Genomic DNA, 21,334 nt, shown 5'->3' with positions numbered 1-21,334 from the left:
GCTATCTTAAATTTCGCCGAATTCGTCCGAATGAAATTGTAAACGGTTGGTATTTTGACAAATAAACGGCACACTCGGGATCTAAACGGCCACTTTCTCGCCTGATTTTTAAAAAAATCTCGATAAAGTGATATATTTAAAGAGTTTAGAGCTAAAGTGAAATCAACTTCAGCCTGTCGATTTCGGCTCGGGTAGGAGCGCAATGCATTGTGGGTTATCATACAGTACGCTGTAGTGTAAACGCTTTGCATACTGTCTGATGGATTGCGTATGCAGTATGGAGTGTGGATAGTATGGGTATGGAAGTATGTAGTAGTTAGTATGTGGTTTCGAACACACCCTTGCTTGTGGTGTTGGTGTGCAGCAGTGAAATGGTTCCCCACTGAAACACTTTGCCGCTGTGCACGTTCCGGACGTTGTTTGGCCTATTCACCGGTATGGCAGTATATGAAAAATTAATATCATAATCAAAATAAAGACCGTTTTTCAGTACGAACCGGTATGCCGCACAGGCCTACTTGAAATGTTTCAGTTTATGTGTAATAAATTTAAAACATATTAAAGTTTAACAGTTAGAATTAAATTACTGAAAAAAAAAAACTTTTCTGTGATATTCTAATTTTTTGAAATGCATTTGTGTGTTCTACAGAGGAATAACACCAGTACTTGTCTGACAGACAACCATCAGAAAGTTGTGTAGTCTCAACTATAGACAGCCAGTACTTTAACAATGTGAAAACAATTTTAAACAGTGTTAACTTTATAACAGGAACAATAACCACTCTGATCATATTCCCTTCCTCAAAACTCCACAAGGAAGTAAAGAACGGTCATCAATGACAGAGAACATGTGAACTGAATCATTATTCTCTGTCAGCTTCACGCTCAGAAAGGAATATCACGACTCATCATCGTGGTTAGCGAGACCAAACACTTTAGAAACACATTTCTCAAGTCAGAAACTATAGAAATGATCCCTGAAAGTATAGTCTTAGTTTGACTGAGGGTGAAAGCAGCAGGTCATTGACAGGAGACTCATTCTCACTCAGGGTTCCTCTTTTTCACTCGACCAAAATGATCGATTCATGATCAGTAAACAAAATATGACTATAACAAAAACCACAATAATAATCCTTTATATTAAACTGATCTTTAATGTTTGATTTCATTTTCATCCACACCCACAATGCTTTGCAAATTAAGCCACATATGTTCGTGCATTTAATATATGTTGTTTTTTTTCCCATTCCCTTTCAAGTATTTACAAAATTGGAAACAAATATTTCATCTTTTTATTTGTTTAATTGTTTAGAGTATAAAATGTGAGAAAATCACACATGAGGATTAGGGACAGATTGAAGTGAGTTAGGGCCACATGTGGAACATTTATTTGATTTTAATGTCAGAACTCAAACAAATTTTTCCCATGAAGCCCTAGAAAAGTCAGAAAATAGAGTTCTGGGAATAAAGTTAGAATGATGAGAATTAAGTCAAAATTCTGAGTTTAAATTCAGAATTATGAGAATAAATTCAACTATAATTCTGACTTTTTCTCCTCCGAATTCTGGCTTAAAATTCAGAATTTTAACTTTATGCTCAGGTCATATTTTGTTTATTGATTATGAATTGATCATTTTGGTCGAGTGAAAAAGAGGAACCCTGAGTGAGAATGAGTCTCCTGTGAATGACCTGCTGCTTTCACCCTCAGTCAAACTAAGACTATACTTTCAGGGATCATTTCTATAGTTTCTGACTTGAGAAATGTGTTTCTAAAGTGTTTGGTCTCGCTAACCATGATGATGAGTCGTGATATTCCTTTCTGAGCGTGAAGCTGACAGAGAATAATGATTCAGTTCATATGTTCTCTGTCATTGATGACCGTTCTTTACCTCCTTGTGTACTATTGAGGAAGGGAATATGATCAGAGTGGTCACCATTACTGTCCAAATATCAACATTTGTTTTTATTTGCTTTAGTTTTGTTAAAGTCCTAGGTTCTTATAGTGTGGGATTACATACATTTTTGATTATGTTTGTCTGTGAAGTATTGGTGTTATTCCTCTGTAATTGTTGACATTATAGTGTATATAATTTGTATTATTTCCTTATTTGTTGTACAAAGTATAATGTTAAGACTTAATTTAAGTTCTACTTTTCCTTTAATTATTGTTTAATTTTGTAAAGTACCAGTACTTTTATTTTGAAGTTGCTTGTGACTCCTTTTGACTGCTCATGCGTGGGTGGAGCTATTGGATGACAGTGAGCTACCAGTCGAACACTTTTCTGCACGTGGATCAAGGTTATTTGTGATTCCCTTCTTTGCAGCAGCATGCAGTCAACGAGGTGTTCGTAACTGCTTATTCCGTAAGTCTATCCCAGCTGACATTGGGTGAGAGGCGGGGTTCACCCTGGACAAGTCGCTAGTTCATCACAGGGCTGACACATAGACAGACAACCAATCACACTCACATTCACACCAACGGACAATTTAGAATCACCAATTAACCCACGCAGACACGGGGAGAACATGCTAACTCCACACAGAAAGGCCCTGCCCGAGCGAGCCGGGGATCGACTCAGGACCTTCTTGCTGTGAGGTGGTGCCGTCCGGTATTTGTTTTACTTCTCAATATTTTACTTTGTAAAATGTGATTTTACTGTTGTTTTTCTGTTTAATTTGACTTACTCTAATTTTTATTTTCTTGATAATGTCTTTAGTTTTCATGGTGGATTTGGGAACAAGGGGACCAAATAAACCAGTAGCAAGAAAGCTACTTGTGTCTGCCTGTGCTTCGAGGGAATTACACCCTCTTTAGAACATACTGAGTTTCCCTGGGAGAACATTTTCATGTCAAATATGGGAAAGACAGTATTTTGTAATTGGTCATCAATGTAAGTTACTTTTTCTTTCCGGATTTTGAGTTGATAAATGTGATCTGCTATTAAAATTTAACGCATATATTTTGTGTATCATTTTTCCAGACTTCACAGGTTTTCTCACTGTTTGGCTCTGCCTTGTTTGTATTATTATTATTATTATTATCATTATTATTATTATTATTATTATTATTATCATTATTATTTTTATTATTATTATTATTGACTAAATTATTATTGTTCAACTATCAGTTCAAGAAAATGCATACATTTTGCATCCCCAGTCTCCTGTATCCACAAATGAAAGTAGATTTTCTAGTAAGGAGACAACTTGATGATAGTGGACTGAAAGAGATGTGCTCAGCAATTTTGATAATCAGTTCATTAAAATCACTTAATAATTCAGGTAATTTATCAGAAAGATGATGGACCAGAAATTGCTTAATTGAAATGTTTTATATAATAAGACAGTGTATGAAAATTAGATTGAAGTGTGCATGATAGTCTATGGCTGCAGCTTTTTATTTCCATTATTCAAATTGATCTCTTGATTGTTTTCTTGATTAGTAGATTAGTTGTCTGGTCCATAAAATGTCAGAAAGTAGTGAAAATGTAGATCATTGTTTCCTCAAATGTAAAAGATATTTCATTTAATTCCAGAGAGGATTAAAGAAACAAGAAATTATTCGCATATGAGAAGCTGAAATCACAGAAATTGATACTTGAACTTGATTTTTTATTTAAAGTTACTCCAAACAATTAATGGATTATCAAAATAGTTGGTGATTAATTAAATAACTGATTATGAATTTAGTGTTCAACTAATCATTACTGCTCTATATTAGTCTGCTTAAAAAACAGATTCTCTCATGATTCCTCCGTTTTCTTAGTTAAATGATCATCAGTTTTACAGTTCATGAGCTGTCAGAGTCCTGCAAGGAAATTTAAAAAGAACAAGAGTCGTTACATCACATAGAACGTTCTATGCTTTGCTTGGTGTCAGCGTTATTGAAGCCAACATAGAACGTTCTGTAGTGATGTCATGACCCCGCCCTCTTTTGTAGTTTCCCTGAAGTCCTGCAGTGATTGGCTGCACCAGCCTGTGTCACTACATAAACACACACACGATTGGACGAGACACAGCAGCTGGAGGAGTTTGTTGAACCCTGAGTGAGAATGAGTCTCCTGTGAATGAGCTGCTGCTTTCACCCTCAGTCAAACTAAGACTATACTTTCAGGGATCATTTCTATAGTTTCTGACTTGAGAAATGTGTTTCTAAAGTGTTTGGTCTCGCTAACCACGATGATGAGTCGTGATATTCCTTTCTGAGCGTGAAGCTGACAGAGAATAATGATTCACTTCATATGTTCTCTGTCATTGATGACCGTTCTTTACTTCCTTGTGGAGTTTTGAGGAAGGGAATATGATCAGAGTGGTTACTAATGCTGTTCCAATATTAACACTGTGTTTGCAATTGCTTTAGCATTATTAAAATGCTAGTTTACTGTACTTGACTTTTAGATTATTGTCAGAGAAATACTTGTTATCCCTCTGTAGAACATACATATGCATTTCAAAAAAATAGAATATCACAGGAGAGTTATTTTTTTCCCATAATTTAATTCAAACTGTTAAACTTTAACATATTTTAGATTTATTAAACATAAACTGAAACATTCAAACCTTTGTTGTTTTAATTTGGTAATTATGGCTTACAGCTCATGAAAATCAAAAATCCAGCATTTCAAAATATTAGAATATTTCATAAGATTCATAAGATAAAATTCTGAATTTTAAGCCAGAATTCAAAGGAGAAAAAGTCAGAATTATAGCTGACTTTATTCTCATCACTCTGACTTTATTCCCAGAACTCTGACTATTTTCTGACTTTTCTAGGGCTTTATGTGAAAAATTAGTTTGAGTTCTGACATTAAAATTAGGGATGCACAATATATCGGCATTAATATCAGTATCGGCCAATGTTTGTCATTTTTCAACATATTGGCACCAGTCCCATGAGTAAAACTGGGCCGATATTATCAACCCATGTTTACATCTGTCTAGTTGCTATTTGCTAATCTGTGTCAGGAGGGGGAGGGGGAGGGATATTTGACCATGCCGTATTTGTTTGGGCATGGGACAGTGTCAGTGATGCAAAGGCAGCACAGGATTGTGGGGTGTTAAACTGAGGAGGAGAAAAAATGTCAGTGGTGTGGTCGTTTTTCAAGGCATCAAAAGAAGATAATTGAAAAGCAGTATGTGACACTTGCAAAGTCAAGGTAATGCGAGGAGGATGCCGCGCCAAGTCATTCAACACCACAAATTCGATTTGTTATTTGAAAAACCGCCATCCAGAAGTCCACAAACAATGGCAGGAGCCAGCGGGAAAAAAACAAAAGCAGCAGCCACCACTGCAGTTGAGAGCCCAATTCAGCAAGTACTGGACCAAAGCCATTTTCTATAGTCAAGGACCAAAGATTTCGGCAGTTGATAGAGCATATTGAACCCCGCTACAGCCTTCCAAGTCGGCGCTACTTTTCCGACGTTTCCCTCCCTGCTTTGCACAAAGTCATGGCCACGCATATCCACAAATTGTTGGACAATACAACTGACATTAGCTTCACTACGGTTATATGGACTATATGTTGAGCCTTACTGCTCAGTGGATTGATGACAACTTTGAAATGAAGAGAGCTGTTTTGCATGCACAAGAGTTTACAGGATCGCATACGGGGGCTGCCATCGCAAGTGCATTTGACTGCATGTTTGCTCAATGGAAAATTAAAAAAGACAATGTGCATGTTGTGCTTCATGACAATGCACGGAATATGCAGAAGGCAATGGACAAGTGTGGCGTTAAAAGCCTGGGCTGCATGGCTCATACGCTGCAGCTAGCAGTGCATGATGGAAAGTTAAGCCAGCAAAGCATCTGTGACTGTGTGGCTATAGGAAGGAAAATAGTCGGACATTTTCGCCACTCTCAACTGGCCACCTCTCGGCTGAGAGACATACAGCAAGAGTTAGGCATGATAACCAAGATGCTACAACAAGATGGTATAATAGTACTTTTTACATGATGAAAAGTCTACTGGATCAGAAGCGTGCAGATCACAATCATGAGCTGCCTACTTGTTTCAGTGCATATCAGTGGGGCCTTGTTGAAAACATGACCACGCTTCTCACTCCTTTTGAGCAATGAACAAGGGGGAGATCAGCTCACATTTGGCTACTAGTGCAGACGTGATTCCCTCTGTTCTGGCACTGAAACGTTTGCTGAGCAAGGCAGCTGACACTGACAGTGGGGTTCGCACAGCAAAGGACACTATTGGAAACTGTGAACGAGCGATTTGGAAGTGCTTTCTTTGAGCCGCTTTACTACTTGTCAACGATCCTTGACCCTAGGTACAAAGACCGTTATAGTTTTGTGAATTGAGGGAGTTAAACTGTACTTTAATTTAGTTACACACTTGCTACAAGTTGTAAAGGTTGCTGAAAAAGTAACACTGTTGGTTACTTGTGTTTTATGGCCCTGTAACCTTTTCAGTCTGTACAAAATTGTATCATCTCAGAAACTTAAAAAAAATATAAATATATATATATATATTATATATATATAAAAAAAATATATATATGTATATATATGTATATATATATATATATACATATAAATATATATATCGATGTCGGTAAATATCAGTTATCGGCTATAACAGCAATATTAATATCGGATATCGGTATCAGTCAGAATTTTCAGATCGTGGCATCCCTAATTAAAATCAAATAAATGTTCCACGTGTGGCCCTAACACACTTCAATCTGTCCCTAATCCTCATGTGTGACTTTCTCACATTTTATACACTAAAAATTAAAACAAATAAAAAGATTAAATATTTGTTTCCAATTTTGTAAATACTTGAAAGGGAATGGGAGAAAAAACAATATATATTAAATGCACAAACGTTTGTGGCCTTAATTTGCAAAGCATTGTGGGTGTGGATGAAAATGAAATCAAACATTAAAGATCAGTTTAGTGTAAAGTATTATTATTGTGGTTTTTGTTACAGTCATATTTTGTTTACTGATCATGAATCGATCATTTTGGTCGAGTGAAAAAGAGGAACCCTGAGTGAGAATGAGTCTCCTGTGAATGAGCTGCTGCTTTCACCCTCAGTCAAACTAAGACTATACTTTCAGGGATCATTTCTATAGTTTCTGACTTGAGAAATGTGTTTCTAAAGTGTTTGGTCTCGCTAACCACGATGATGAGTCGTGATATTCCTTTCTGAGCGTGAAGCTGACAGAGAATAACGATTCAGTTCATATGTTCTCTGTCATTGATGACCGTTCTTTACTTCCTTGTGGAGTTTTGAGGAAGAGAATATGATCAGAGTGGTTACTGTTTCTGTTCCAATATGAACACTGTGTTTCTGTAGTTGAGACGAGAAAAAGTTTCAGATTATTGTCTGTCAGAGAAATATTGGCATTATCTCTCTATAGACCGTACATATGCATTTAAAAAAATTTGGATATCACAGAAGTTATTTTTTTCCCACAATATAATTGAAACTGTTAAACTTTAATATATTTTAGATTTATTACACATAAACTGAAACATTCAAACCTTTGTTGTTTTAATTTGGTGATTATGGCTTACAGCTCATGAAAATCAAAAATCCAGCATTTCAAAATATTAGAATATTTCATTAATTCATAAGTTCATAAGTTAAAATTCTGAATTTTAAGCCATGATTCAGAGGAGAAAAAGTCAGAATTATAGCTGACTTTATTCTCATCACTCTGACTTTATTCCCAGAACTCTGACTATTTTCTGACTTTTCTAGGGCTTTATGTGAAAAATTAGTTTGAGTTCTGACATTAAAATTAGGGATGCACAATATATTGGCATTAATATCGGTATTGGCCGATGTTTGTCATTGTTATTATTATTATAATATTATTATTGTGGTTTTTGTTGCAGTCATATTTTGTTAACTGATCATGAATTGATCATTTTGGTCGAGTGAAAAAGAGGAACCCTGAGTGAGAATGAGTCTCCTGTGAATGACCTGCTGCTTTCACCCTCAGTCAAACTAAGACTATACTTTCAGGGATCATTTCTATAGTTTCTGACTTGAGAAATGTGTGTCTAAAGTGTTTGGTCTCGCTAACCACGATGATGAGTCGTGATATTCCTTTCTGAGCGTGAAGCTGACAGAGAATAATGATTCAGTTCATATGTTCTCTGTCATTGATGACCGTTCTTTACTTCCTTGTGGAATTTTGAGGAAGGGAATATGATCAGAGTGGTTACTAATACTGTCTTAATAAGAACACTGTAGGTAGTTCAAGATTAAGTTTTATGTTATATCGGTGTTGTCTCTCTATAGAACTTCTTGAGTTTCATAGGGAGAACATGTTAAATATGGTAAAGAACCTGTTTTGTTCATACGTTCTGTCTTTGGTGATTGTTCTTTACTTCTCAGTGGAGTTTTGAGGAGGGGAACATGGTCAGAGTGGCTGCTTTTGTTGTCTGAAAAGAAATAATAATGTTTTGTAAGACAGTAGATATGGATTTTTTTTTTGTTGGTCTTTACTTTTATCCATATGGTTATTGTGTCATTAGATGCAATCTATTTTACGTGGTTGAGATCAGACCTTATCTCAGACTTACTCAATCTCAACAGTAACAACACAGAGTTCATGGTTATAAATCCCTGTGTAGTCTTTCCTCAGGTACCTGTCTGACCTCCTCCACCACAATACCCCGTCCAGGAACCTACAGTCCTCGTACATGGACCCACTGTCCACCCGATAAATCAGCCTGAGAACTTTTGGTTACAGAGCGTTCAGTGTGGCAGCACCCAACCTCTGCAGCTCTCTGCTGGCAGAGACCTGCGATGCTCCACACCTGTTCACTTGCAAAAAACTTCAGGAAACCCACTTATTCATCAAGACTTATGGCCTCAAACTTCACACATCACCAGTCATTGCTGTTCTCTTCATGTTTTGTTCTTTTTGTATTTGTTTATTTATTTATTTTTGTTTCATACCCTGTAAAGCAGCCTTGGGTTCTTTGAAAGTTGCTATATAAATCCAAGTTATTACTGTCATTACTATGATTTGTTAGTGGTGTATTGCCTGCTGTATCCACTAATGAAAAAGTTATTTTTGCTGTGTAGAAGTAGGATGTGTTTAGTGAGTTAAGTTTGATAAGGGAAGAACTAGATGATGAATTGGTTGGAGGATTACAGAGATGTGATCAACAATTCTGATAATCAGAAACATCGATGCAGTGCTAAAGAATCAATACATCTCATTAGGATGTGCATATATTTCATTTTTGGCATCAATGAACTGCTGCTGTAACTTTCCTCTGTTTTCTCTCTCCTCCTGCCTCTGTCTGCACCGCTCTCACTGGACGCCTGCTGCCTCGCTCACACAAAACAAGCGCTCCCTCCTCCCTCTCCTGTCTCTACTCTTCATTTCTTCAAAACAGACGGCGCTGAAAACAGACAGACAGAGAACTGACATTTGTATTGTGCTGCACCACCAAACTTTCATAAATGTGCAAGTGTGGAATAAGTTTGTGTTTATAAGATAGCTGAGATACACTGTTACAAGTCATTTATGCAAAATGTGAAAGTGGACAGCAGAGTACAGAGACACAAGTCTGACCCACAGAGACGTCATGTCACTGTGAGAGCAGGTAACACGTATCACTGTTTCCCCACACTAATCAAAACCACAGCACTCTTCATATGAAACAGAGCAGCTCATCATCTTACTGCAAAAATGCATTTTAAACAGTTATAAAGTTTGTTCACAGATTCTTGTTAAGGCACGAGAGTCAACACCACTGTAATGTCTCCTCTCTGTCTCTCCTGTTACTTTAGTAAAACTATCAGGATTTCTTTTTGCAGCTAATAGCACTCTACAAATATAGAATCAATTGAATTGAAAAATAAAGATTAAAGAGAAAGTAAAGATATTGTATTGTATTGTGACAGAGCTGAATCATGTCATACTGAATCGTTGGCTGTTTAAAAACTTCTAAGATGTATCGTATCATTGAACATGTGTCGAGATATGATGGTCTCAGTCAGTGAGATTCACACCCCTAACTTTCAGTGATGTTGCCTGAAGTGGCAAATGGCAGCTTATACCCGCAAAGTACATCCTGTGAGTCAGACTAGTCTTTTTTGAAAAAGAAAAAAAATCATTACTGAATATTAGATCTTTCAGAGGTGGTAATATAACTTGTTTACTTTGTTGTCAAACCACTGTAGTTGTTGCTTTACTAAGCTACTTCTAAACTCTCCACTCTGATCATATTCCCTTCCTCAAAACTCCACAAGGAAGTAAAGAACGGTCATCAATGACAGAGAACATATGAACTGAATCATTATTCTCTGTCAGCTTCACGCTCAGAAAGGAATATCACGACTCATCATCGTGGTTAGCGAGACCAAACACTTTAGAAACACATTTCTCAAGTCAGAAACTATAGAAATGATCCCTGAAAGTATAGTCTTAGTTTGACTGAGGGTGAAAGCAGCAGGTCATTCACAGGAGACTCATTCTCACTCAGGGTTCCTCTTTTTCACCAACAAGCTCCTCCAGTTGCTGCGTCTCATCCAGTCATGTGTGTTTATATGATGACACAGAACAGTACAGCCAATCACTGCACACCTCTGACAGCACAGCTGTGACACAGACAGCACACAGACTGACAGTACTGAGATGAAGAAAAAGTCTTCTACAAAAGATCTTAACTAAGTAACAAAGTAAGAAAAGTTAGAATGACTAAATTTAGCCATTACTGAATTTATTAAGTGTTCAAAATACTGGCAAGAGCAGAGGCTGATTTCTCTCACTGGCTGGAAAAAGTAATACAGAATGTAACAAAGTCTCAGTTTACATTCATCCTGACATTGAAATGTTTTAAAACTGATTTGTTTTTAATCATTAGATTTTTCAGTAAAAGCTGCATTAAGCAACGTTTGGCTGTTAGGATGACATAAAGGACGGTTCTTGTGAAGACTATATACACTTGACAGAACAAAACAGGCTGCATTATTTCACAAACAGCTACTTTGTAACTGTAACTTTGTAATTCAATTTATTTAAACATATGCAATATTTTTGTTGTTTTACGTTTTTTTTTTTTTTTTTTTTAACAATAGCACTTTTGAAAGCAATATGATCAGATCAAATTCTGAGTTTAAATTCAGAATTATGACAAGAAAGTCAAAATTATGAGAAAAAATTCAACTATAATTCTGACTTTTCCTCCTCTGAATTCTGACTTAAAATTCAGAATTTTAACTTTAAGCTCAGGACTTAATACATTTTACACATGAGGCCCAAACTCAAATAAATTCTCTCCTGTAGAAAGTAGCGGGAAAGTCCCATCATACATTTCCCAGAAAGTGAAAGTTAAGAGTAACCACTGCTTTTTTTTTTTTAAGAAACAACAAATTCTTGACAATCAAAGTTTATCTGTCAATGAAATAGCATTATAATATTACATTTCTCAAATGGGAAACAAACCAAAATGACAAACAATACTTGGAGGCTAAATCTTATTTTCATGGTTGTTAACACAACATAAATAAATATATTCTCAATTTAGAACATGAATTACTACCACTCTGATCATATTCCCTTCCTCTTTACTCCACTGAGACGTAAAGAACAGCCATCAACAACAGAGAATATATGAACTGAATCATTATTCTCCGTCCGCTCTGAACAGAACCATTGGCTAGACTACTGTTCGAGATGAGAGAAACTGTGGGACCAACAGTGTCAAGCATTTCCTTCAACAGGCTTGTAGGAATAATGTCTAGGTGACAGGTGGTCGACTTGGTGTACAAGACAATGTCTTTAATATGACCAGGGTTGGGATTTGTATTTAGGTTTCCTGATACTGAGTGGGGCAACAGAGTCCAGGATTGCTGCACAGGTGCCGTCAAACTGGGTGATTAACTCTTCTGTGTCCACAGAGAGAGACTGAGCCTCGGAGAGGAGGGACAGAAAAGACGCTGTAAAAGCGTTAGAGAATTTACTCGCTCTTGAAGGGTTTATTGAGCGGGAGTAGGAAGCATGTAATTGAGATTTGGGGGTACCATGAAACAAAGAGGAAAATTTGATGCATAAGTGCTGGAGACAAGGTGCCCAAAATTAAAAGAGTCAGTGATACCAAGAAATTCAGTTGCTGTGACATTTGATGAGAGGTCAACATGGAGATTAAAATCACCAGAAATTAAAATTGTGTCATAGTTTACAACAACTCCAGATATAACCTCGAGAGAAAAGTGGTATTCAGCCTAGGGGGTCTAGTTTAGAATTTAGAGTTCAGATTAAGAATTATGACAAAAAAAGTCAAAATTATGAGACTTAAATTAGAATTCTGACTTTTCCTCCTCTGAATTCTGGCTTAAAGTTCAGAATTTCAACTTTAAGCTCAGGACTCAGCACATTTTACACATGTGGCCCAAACTCAAATTCTAAACACTACTACCAACTACAAGTTAGGTTTTAACAGCTTAACATAACTACAGCAATTACAAATACAACATTGATATTAATACAGCATTACTGACCACTCTGATCATATTCCTTTCCTCAAAACTCCACAAGGAAGTAAAGAACGGTCATCAATGACAGAGAACATATGAACTGAATCATTATTCTCTGTCAGCTTTACGCTCAGAAAGGAATATCACGACTCATCATCGTGGTTAGCGAGACCAAACACTTTAGAAACACATTTCTCAAGTCAGAAACTATAGAAATGATCCCTGAAAGTATAGTCTTAGTTTGACTGAGGGTGAAAGCAGCAGGTCATTCACAGGAGACTCATTCTCACTCAGGGTTCAACAAACTCCTCCAGCTGCTGTGTCTCGTCCAATCGTGTGTGTGTTTATGTAGTGACACAGGCTGGTGCAGCCAATCACTGCAGGACTTCAGGGAAACTACAAAAGAGGGCGGGGTCATGACATCACTACAGAACGTTCTATGTTGGCTTCAATAACACTGACACCAAGCAAAGCATAGAACGTTCTATGTGATGTAACGACTCTTGTTCTTTTTAAATTTCCTTGCAGGACTCTGACAGCTCATGAACTGTAAAACCGACGATCATTTAACTAAGAAAACGGAGGAATCATGAGAGAATCTGTTTTTTAAGCAGACTAATATAGAGCAGTAATGATTAGTCGAACACTAAATTCATAATCAGTTATTTAATTAATCACCAACTATTTTGATAATCCTCTCTGGAATTAAATGAAATATCTTTTACATTTGAGGAAACAATGATCTACATTTTCACTACTTTCTGACTTTTTATGGACCAGACAACTAATCTACTAATCAAGAAAACAATCAACAGATCAATATGAATAATGGAAATAAATAGCTGCAGCCATAGACTATCATGCACACTTCAATCTAATTTTCATACACTGTCTTATTATATAAAACATTTCAATTAAGCAATTTCTGGTCCATCATCTTTCTGATAAATGACCTGAATTATTAAGTGATTTTAATGAACTGATTATCAAAATTGCTGAGCACATCTCTTTCAGTCCACTATCATCAAGTTGTCTCCTTACTAGAAAATCTACTTTCATTTGTGGATACAGGAGACTGGGGATGCAAAATGTATGCATTTTCTTGAACTGATAGTTGAACAATAATAATTTAGCCAATGATAATAATAATTATAATAATAATAACACAAACAAGGCAGAGCCAAACAGTGAGAAAACCTATGAAGTCTGGAAAAATGGTACACAAAACATCCATTACCTGTTAATAACACAAATTAATCAGTTACTGATTAATCATCAATTAATCAACCAAAAAATTTTTAACAAATCACATTTATCAACTCAAAAACCACAAGAAAAAAAATAACTTAATGACTTAATTGATGACCAATTACAAAATAGTCTTTCCCATATATGACATGAAAAATGTTCTCCCAGTTAAATTTAATGTTCTACAAAGAGAAAAAAAACGGCATTTCACTAACAAATATAATTTAGTTTCAACTACACAACATCTAACGTTTTAACAAATCTGAAACGATTATAAATATTAAGATTGATATTAGTACAGTAATGTTAACCACTCTGATCATATTCCCTTCCTCAAAACTCCACAAGGAAGTAAAGAACGGTCATCAATGACAGAGAACATATGAACTGAATCATTATTCTCTGTCAGCTTCACGCTCAGAAAGGAATATCACGACTCATCATCGTGGTTAGCGAGACCAAACACTTTAGAAACACATTTCTCAAGTCAGAAACTATAGAAATGATCCCTGAAAGTATAGTCTTAGTTTGACTGAGGGTGAAAGCAGCAGGTCATTCACAGGAGACTCATTCTCACTCAGGGTTCCTCTTTCTCGTCCTCCTCTCTTCTCTTTTTCACTCGACCAAAACGATCGAATCATGATCAGTAAACAAAATATAGCCGTAACAAAAACCACAATAATAATACTTTACACTAAACTGATCTTTAAAGTTTGATTTCATTTTCACCCATACCCACAATGCTTTGCGAATTAAGCTACACACGTTCGTGCATTTAATATATGTTGTTTTTTTTAAATAACTGTACGCGCATCCACCTTGGCAATAGACCAGACTGTTTGGACACGTAACAATAAGACAGCACGGGCAACACGTTAAGTATCAAAAGGTAAAATATATTAAATAAAGCTGGGTTTACACTATTCATGAGTTACATGCTAAACGGTGCGTCGCTTGTTATATTCCTGTCAGAAACAAGAGAGAAGTACAGTTCCGCTTACAACTTCAACGACAAAACCGCCTCTTTTTTATCCTCTTATCCTTATCGGGTTTTTTTTATTATTATGTCAGAGCTGTCACTTTATGTCATTAAAACGTTTACAGCATGTACCCAAAAGAAGACAGCTAACAGCTAATGTCACGATGAATATCATGCAAACCTTGCTGTCATGTATTGAGTTCTGCAGTACACGAGGGCGGCATTTTCGAAGATTGACGCTAGATGGGGACAAAGGTGGTGTCTACAAGGTAACACAAGATTTGCGAAACTCTCGGGAGATTTGTGCTCGTTGTTCATTCATTATGCACTTAATACAATTTAATTATACTTTATATTGTGACGACGTTGTAGGTAGACTCTCCGTGGGTTTAGGGACAAAAAAAACACCTGGTAAGATTTAGTGAAATAACGTTGATTTGGGTTAAAATGATCAGGCTCGCGAGACCTTTCGCGGGTCTGGGGTTCTCTTCTAGACACGGCCACTGTTAAAAATCAACAAAATAGACATTGAGTTGTATTCGTGCCTTTATAAGTAATGACAACTGATACCAACACTAACATTAAGTTAAGTTTGCAGAAAAGCGTATTGTTTCTTTTTATGTTACCTAACTTCCATGGGTGTCTTACTTTTACAACGCCAGGTGAAATTATGTTTATTTTCCCGCTTCTGTAGTTCGATGTATTTAACCAAACACATATTATGATGAATGATATAATGAGAACCCGTCAGGAAAACACTAGGGATATGGCACGCCATTACTCACCAATTAACTTAACTGCTAACCTGTTACAATAAGTTCGTTAGCATTTTCATCCACCGTGCCTCAAAGCTCCACAACTTCCTCTGGTGTAAACTAACGTTAACTTTTATTGACTTCTCCTTAGTATACACATGGACACAGCCAACTTACCAGTGTAGCAGCCGTGGGACTACAGCACGTTTGTTTAGTCTCGCAATAATGTTCACAAATTTGATACCAAACTTCAGGTGAGCATCCTTGTCCGTCTCCGTTAATTAAAAAAAGTGGTTGCGTAAGCACTACGCTGCGCATGCGCATTAATTACCACAGATTTGTAACGTCTTCCTAAAGTAGTTTATTCATGCAAGAAAATTCATTCATCAGGTCCACTGATGTGACAAATACGTGACATATTGGAAGCACAATGACAATAACTTACATTATGACAAAAAAACAACCAATCTTTACACATCTAGACTTATTCCTTCATTTCAATATTTTAGAATATATTCCCACAAGACAAAAAAATCCACTAATTCATAATATATTGCACTATTAAAGACTGGGTGATGAATCACAGATAGTACATATAACAGAATCAGTGCACATATCTTAAATTCTGTTGCTGTTAAAAGATACACAGTGCTGAATTATTGGCTGAAAAAGTCTGATTTGCTATTTGACATTTTCAGGTGAGAAAGGGAATGGTTAGAAGGCACCTCTGTATATATCTATGTTTTAAAATACATATATCATATCATAATATGTATACTATATATAATGTATATGAAACACAAGATTCAGTCATGTCAACTAAAGAAATAACAAAATAAAAATAATAATCTTCCCTTGTTGCTTAGGTTCTGTTTTTACATCCAGGTCAAAGACATCCCAAGTACTGTAGTGATATTAGGATAATATAGCATTCCTAAATGTAGTAATAATGTTTATATACTCTCTCAGTGCAATAAAAAGCAAAAGCTATACTAACTACATGAAAAAAAAAAAGATCAATTTAAATGATAAAAGACAGAGATGAGACCAGGATAATACATATCCACAATACCTTCATTTAAATCTACCATTTCAGTGTTCAGTCAATTTATATCACTGTTATTATACTGTCAGTTTATAAGGATAACGTCAACATTATCAAATAGATATTGTTAAATAATTATTGTTGTGCTCCTTCAGTTTGTAATGCCACAGTTTAACTAATTATTCTTACTTTTTTTTAAAAAAAAGTATATTATTGTTTTGATAACTGATGACATCATTTATTCAATGAAAATAGAATTCCACTGATAGAGCCTCTAAAATGCTAAAACTTGTTTGGTTATAGAATGAATACTATTGTTGGATGGTCAGAATTAGTATGTAAGCTAGTTAAAACCTGTTTCATTTTTAGCTTAATTTAAAAACAAGTGAGAGATTTATCTAAAGTAGAAATAATGGTTAGTTGCAGTTCTATTGTTGTGGAGGTGTCATGCTTGGAGAGTTATGTCATACTCTAATCTAATTGTGTTTTGTTTTAACACACTCTACATCATATTTGGGAAGACTGACATCAGATCAAGATGACTGGGGAAACAGGAATGAAAAACAGGATTGAAGTTGTTCATTATCAGCATACAGAGCGCCAGTCAGTCAGCCGTGTGTGGTCATGCTTGTAGTTATTATCTGCTTTGGAGGTCCATTTGAGATCTGCCCTCGTAAATGCAATGTTGTGAAGTCTGACTATAAACCTCAGATCTCGGTTTGATTTATTTAATCATCAGACTTCTTCCTCCATGTGTTTTCTGCCTTCCTTCCCTCTCTCTTCTACGGCTTCTCCTTGTACCTCCTCCAGAGCTGGTGCACTTGTCGTCTGGCCCCAGAGCGAACGCAGCTGGAGAAGGAGGTGTGCTGTTGGCCCTTCACCTGGTAAACAAAGAGCACAGTCATGCTAGGAGCCATTCTGTTTAACTTTCAGCCATAACACAGCTACAGTGATGATGAAATGTACCAGTCACAAGGACATAGAAATTCAGGGGTTTTTCCTTTAATTCAACCTGCTTCTCAATAAAATTGTTGAGACGAGGGAGAAGGTTTTCAAAAGTTCAAGAATACTATTATGAGCTGTTCGCACACTAGACTCTCCAAAATGAAGAAATTCAGAAACCCACTTTTGTGCACTTACTAGCACACTGTGTGGCAACCTTGAAAACTTGTCATTTGAGAGGAAGCACGAGTAATGTCTACCATGACTGTCAAATGTGAGGAACAAATCTAGACATGGGATGCTTTTCTTAAAGGGACAGTTCACCCCATAATTAAAATACCATATAGTGCTATTTATCCATGTAGATTGTTTAGGTGAGTTTTGGAGTTATCAGCCACAGAGATTTCTTCCTTCTCTGTAATATGACTAAATGGCACTAGTCCTGTGGTGCTCAGAGCGCCAAAAAATACATTTGAAAAGTCAACACCAATATCTCTTTTAAGAAATCATGTCCCAGTTGCTCAAAATAATGGCCAGACATTTTGTGAGCAGCTTCATGTAGGAACTATTTTCTTTCTGCAGTAGAATCTACCAGAACTACCTTTTGTAATAGAAAAAAGTAGTTCCTACTTTTTTTCTAACTGAAAGAAAATCGTTCCAACATGAAACTGTTAATTTGGAAGGTCTGTGGATTATCTTGAGTAACTGGGTCATGATTTTTGAAAAAACACATTGTTTCGGAATTTTTTTAACAGATTTTTTTCATTGCTTTGAGCACAAGCCTAGTACCATTCAGTCCTATTTTACTGGAGAGAAAGCAGACATCTCTACGGCTGAAACACAAAAATTCAGCAACTCACAGCAAAAAGTCTAGATGGATAAACATCACAAAAATATGTATTTTTGATTTTGGGGTAAAGTGTTCCTTTAAGGAAGCATAAAATAGCGACTAAGCTAACAACGTCAAAAAGGAATGTATCAGGTAACTGCCATTTTACTGTTATAATGTGGTTGTTACCTGATTTGACTCAAACTTACCCATGCTTTTAATGCTTAGGACCAGGTCCTGAGTCAAGACTATGTGTGATTAAGGTGGAACAGGTGAGTGAGGGATGATTGGAGAACTTTGAAGTCATATTGCCCAATGGTATTTTTGTATTTTCCTAATACAAGTTGAAGAACATAGGTCCCATTTAATGGGAATTGAAAGCTACTTTAATTTAGTAATGGTGCTATTGTTGGAAGTCATATCCCAGGACAAATGGTCGAATGAATTTCATGAGCTTTAACCTTTTAACTTCTGATGCTGATGGTACTTATCTGCTTGCCAGCTCCTTCTTCAGACAGGACCTAAAAGAGGTGGCACGCTCCACAGATTTATAGCCCTGAGAAGTCAGTGGATAGATATTGTAGCAGAGAAAATGAGGAAGATGTGAAAACAGTTAGGAGGCAAGGAAAAAGGTGGAGGAAAGACAAAAGAGAGTTGTTGATGGATGGGTAGGAAGAAGAAGAAGCATATATGGGTGTTGGAGCACAGGAAAGAGAGAAAGAGAGGAGGTTGAGAATGCACACAAAGCAAGGAGAGAAGAAGAGAAACAGAGAACACTGTTAATAAGCCAAGACTGTGAGGCCAAGACAGTGAGAAAACAAGTCCATAGGGCCATAAACAGTGTGACTTTCAGGTTTACTTTTGTGCGATGTTAGTGATGTTTGTGACATACAAGGGAAATTGTCAGCTGCTGTGAGTCCAGAGGTTCTGTATCACAACACACCACTAGAGGGCAGTATCCCTCCTTGGGAACAACAGTATGAAGTCGTTCAAGGTGATTTCTAGCTCAGTCTGACATTTTCATCACTTCAAGCAATCAAAGTCATTCAAGTAGTAACCAGCTTCTTCCTAAAAGCTCTCACTCTAAATGGCCAAGATTAAACCCCCTGAAAAAAGTACAAACTTGTCAATATTGTAGCATTTAGATGTTCTTTTAATCAGCCTTAATACATTTAATGAGGGATCATAATTTACATTTAATATATGGGTTTTATTCTTTTCATTGTAGTGTTTGCAGATGCCAGTGTACATGCTTCCTATGGGTTCTTCTTCTTGTGTTGACTCCATTTTGGCCACATTATTCACTTCCTGTAATTACTTGAGTTTGTTTGTACTGGCAGAAGGTTATCTGTTGTTTTAAAACCCTTAACAAAAAGTAGAATCAGGCTTTTTAACAGCATGAGGGTTGAGTTGTTATTGAGAGTTTCCTAAAATAAAAAAAGCACATTTTATAAAAACACTGCAAGATTGCTGCATTAATGCTGTTAATAAGGTTAAAGGAAGGCGGGATTTTGTATTTAGGATAAAGCTTGAATTGTAATTTACATAGATTTTAGTGTAAATGATGAGCGTTTTGATTTTTGTTTTGTTTTTTTTAGTTTTTCTGTTTCAAACAAATTCTACCAAGTCCTCAGAGTAAAATTCGAAAGCTCAGCAATATGGATGAAAAATTTATCACGATAAAAATCTAATTAAAATGAAGTTTAAATTAACCACATTAGTTTTAATCCAACCACTTTATTTTGGATATAACCAGTATATTTATGTGTGTCTCTTGTAGAAAGCTCCATTATTAAAAGATATGATGTTGTTGTTGATGTTGCTGTTTATGAGCCGGAGTATATTTGTTATGTGCTTTCATGGCTGTTTGCATTTAATGTATTTAAGTGAAACTGTGGAACATTTCATTGAACAATATCCTTATTGGTAATAATGACATATCTATTGTCAATACATATCACTATTGTTTTTTCACATACGCCACCCAAGTGTCTGCTGTAACAGGAAAACTCATTACACAAGACAAACTAGAGCACAATACAGCTGCAGCCTTGAAATTTCATGTTTGTTTTTGTTCATGTTTCACAAAAAGAGTCCATAAATTGTGAATTTCACCACAGCAAGAGAGGTGATATTATTAGATCACCTTTATCAGAATAACAACTTCATCTCTTTTTGATACATGGTGTTAATACAGAACATCTTAACAATAATGACCTATGTCTGAGTATTTTCACTGCTTCCTGTAAGCTAGTACAGTAAATCCCAACCATCTGTCAACTGTAGCGGATCTTGACCTCTTACCTCTATTTAGAGGAAGGTAATTAAACAAATCAATAAAGATCAATGAAATCTCACTCATTTTCATGTCCTCCTTGTGACTGGCTGTGATTTAGTCTCCTCTTGGTCTTTTTCAAGTGGAGTTCTGTTATTCTGACCACAGATCCACCTCCAGTCACTTTTATGTGTCGTTTTCAAACAGTTCAAAGTTTTTCTAATGTGGCAATAATATTTTTCACACAGTTCCTCACCCTTGCTCCTCTGTGCAGCCGATCCTTCATTATTCCAATGAACTCCTTGTAGGAGAGCTGGTCGTCGTGATCTACATCAAAGATCTTGAAGATGGTGTGTACAAGGTGACGTGTCAGTTTCAGCCCAGTGGCCACGTACACCGCTCTCGCAAACTCATCTGTTGAGACAGAGTGAAAAAAATTTGATCATTTTGGGTACTTGTTGCACACCAAGCTAGAAGGAAAACACTCATCTGTGTGCAGAGACCCTGAGTATCTGCAGCCCCAGCTGCCACTGCTCTTAACCTACCCTGTCCAATGGAGCGAGAAGCAAAATTGTACATCTGCATGGCAATGGCAAAATCCTCGAGGTTGTTGAGAAACTGGAAGAAGGATCTGAACTCATCAAAGGTGATTCCCTGAAATGTGAGAAAACACATATGAAGCACTAAAACTCTAACCAGCCCAAGAAAGGGGAGAAATATTGATGAAAATGTTGTTCTCTAGAGAAAAAGAAACTTGAAAACAAGAGTCATAAGTGTTTCAGCTCAGACTGCCATCCAAAGGG

The 21,334-nt window shown here is 36.3% G+C and overlaps 1 protein-coding gene and 8 non-coding genes across 15 annotated transcripts in view; 4 read left to right on the top strand and 5 right to left on the bottom strand.

The window, feature by feature from the left end:
- Positions 1-777: 777 nt before the first annotated feature.
- Positions 778-993, bottom strand: LOC146330563 (small nucleolar RNA U3). Its single transcript, XR_014769898.1, has one exon. It is a non-coding gene; the product is annotated as a small nucleolar RNA U3 (small nucleolar RNA).
- A 722-nt stretch (positions 994-1,715) lies between these two features.
- Positions 1,716-1,931, top strand: LOC146330562 (small nucleolar RNA U3). The gene has a single exon (XR_014769921.1). It is a non-coding gene; the product is annotated as a small nucleolar RNA U3 (small nucleolar RNA).
- A 2,167-nt stretch (positions 1,932-4,098) lies between these two features.
- Positions 4,099-4,314, top strand: LOC146330561 (small nucleolar RNA U3). The gene has a single exon (XR_014769874.1). It is a non-coding gene; the product is annotated as a small nucleolar RNA U3 (small nucleolar RNA).
- Positions 4,315-7,055: 2,741 nt separating this feature from the next.
- LOC146330560 (small nucleolar RNA U3) lies at positions 7,056-7,271 on the top strand. Its single transcript, XR_014769919.1, has one exon. It is a non-coding gene; the product is annotated as a small nucleolar RNA U3 (small nucleolar RNA).
- A 698-nt stretch (positions 7,272-7,969) lies between these two features.
- On the top strand, positions 7,970-8,185 carry LOC146330559 (small nucleolar RNA U3). Its single transcript, XR_014769891.1, has one exon. It is a non-coding gene; the product is annotated as a small nucleolar RNA U3 (small nucleolar RNA).
- Positions 8,186-10,193: 2,008 nt separating this feature from the next.
- On the bottom strand, positions 10,194-10,409 carry LOC146330558 (small nucleolar RNA U3). Its single transcript, XR_014769897.1, has one exon. It is a non-coding gene; the product is annotated as a small nucleolar RNA U3 (small nucleolar RNA).
- A 2,071-nt stretch (positions 10,410-12,480) lies between these two features.
- LOC146330557 (small nucleolar RNA U3) lies at positions 12,481-12,696 on the bottom strand. The gene has a single exon (XR_014769900.1). It is a non-coding gene; the product is annotated as a small nucleolar RNA U3 (small nucleolar RNA).
- A 1,319-nt stretch (positions 12,697-14,015) lies between these two features.
- On the bottom strand, positions 14,016-14,231 carry LOC146330556 (small nucleolar RNA U3). The gene has a single exon (XR_014769887.1). It is a non-coding gene; the product is annotated as a small nucleolar RNA U3 (small nucleolar RNA).
- Positions 14,232-17,199: 2,968 nt separating this feature from the next.
- micu3a (mitochondrial calcium uptake 3a) overlaps positions 17,200-21,334 on the bottom strand; it is a 42,640-nt gene continuing 38,505 nt past the window's right edge. For 4 of the 7 annotated variants that reach the window (XM_084716118.1, XM_084716116.1, XM_084716119.1 and 1 more), the window contains 3 exons: positions 21,077-21,185; positions 20,788-20,945; positions 17,200-17,366 (listed from right to left, as the gene is read on the bottom strand). In XM_084716118.1, the coding sequence (XP_084572244.1) occupies positions 17,268-17,366; positions 20,788-20,945; positions 21,077-21,185 (366 nt within the window). In that variant the 3' untranslated portion in view covers positions 17,200-17,267. Of the gene's footprint in view, positions 17,370-18,717; positions 18,813-20,787; positions 20,946-21,076; positions 21,186-21,334 lie in introns of all 7 variants that reach the window. The other 3 variants (XM_084716115.1, XM_084716117.1, XM_084716114.1) reach the window with 2 other exon arrangements.

Source organism: Lutjanus erythropterus, chromosome 3 (genome assembly GCF_056507025.1).
Source record: "Lutjanus erythropterus isolate fLutEry1 chromosome 3, fLutEry1.hap2, whole genome shotgun sequence".
Lineage (NCBI taxonomy): Eukaryota > Metazoa > Chordata > Actinopteri > Lutjaniformes > Lutjanidae > Lutjanus > Lutjanus erythropterus.
The sequence above is the reverse complement of the archived record's forward strand: the minus strand, read 5'-3'. Positions and strand labels throughout refer to the sequence as shown.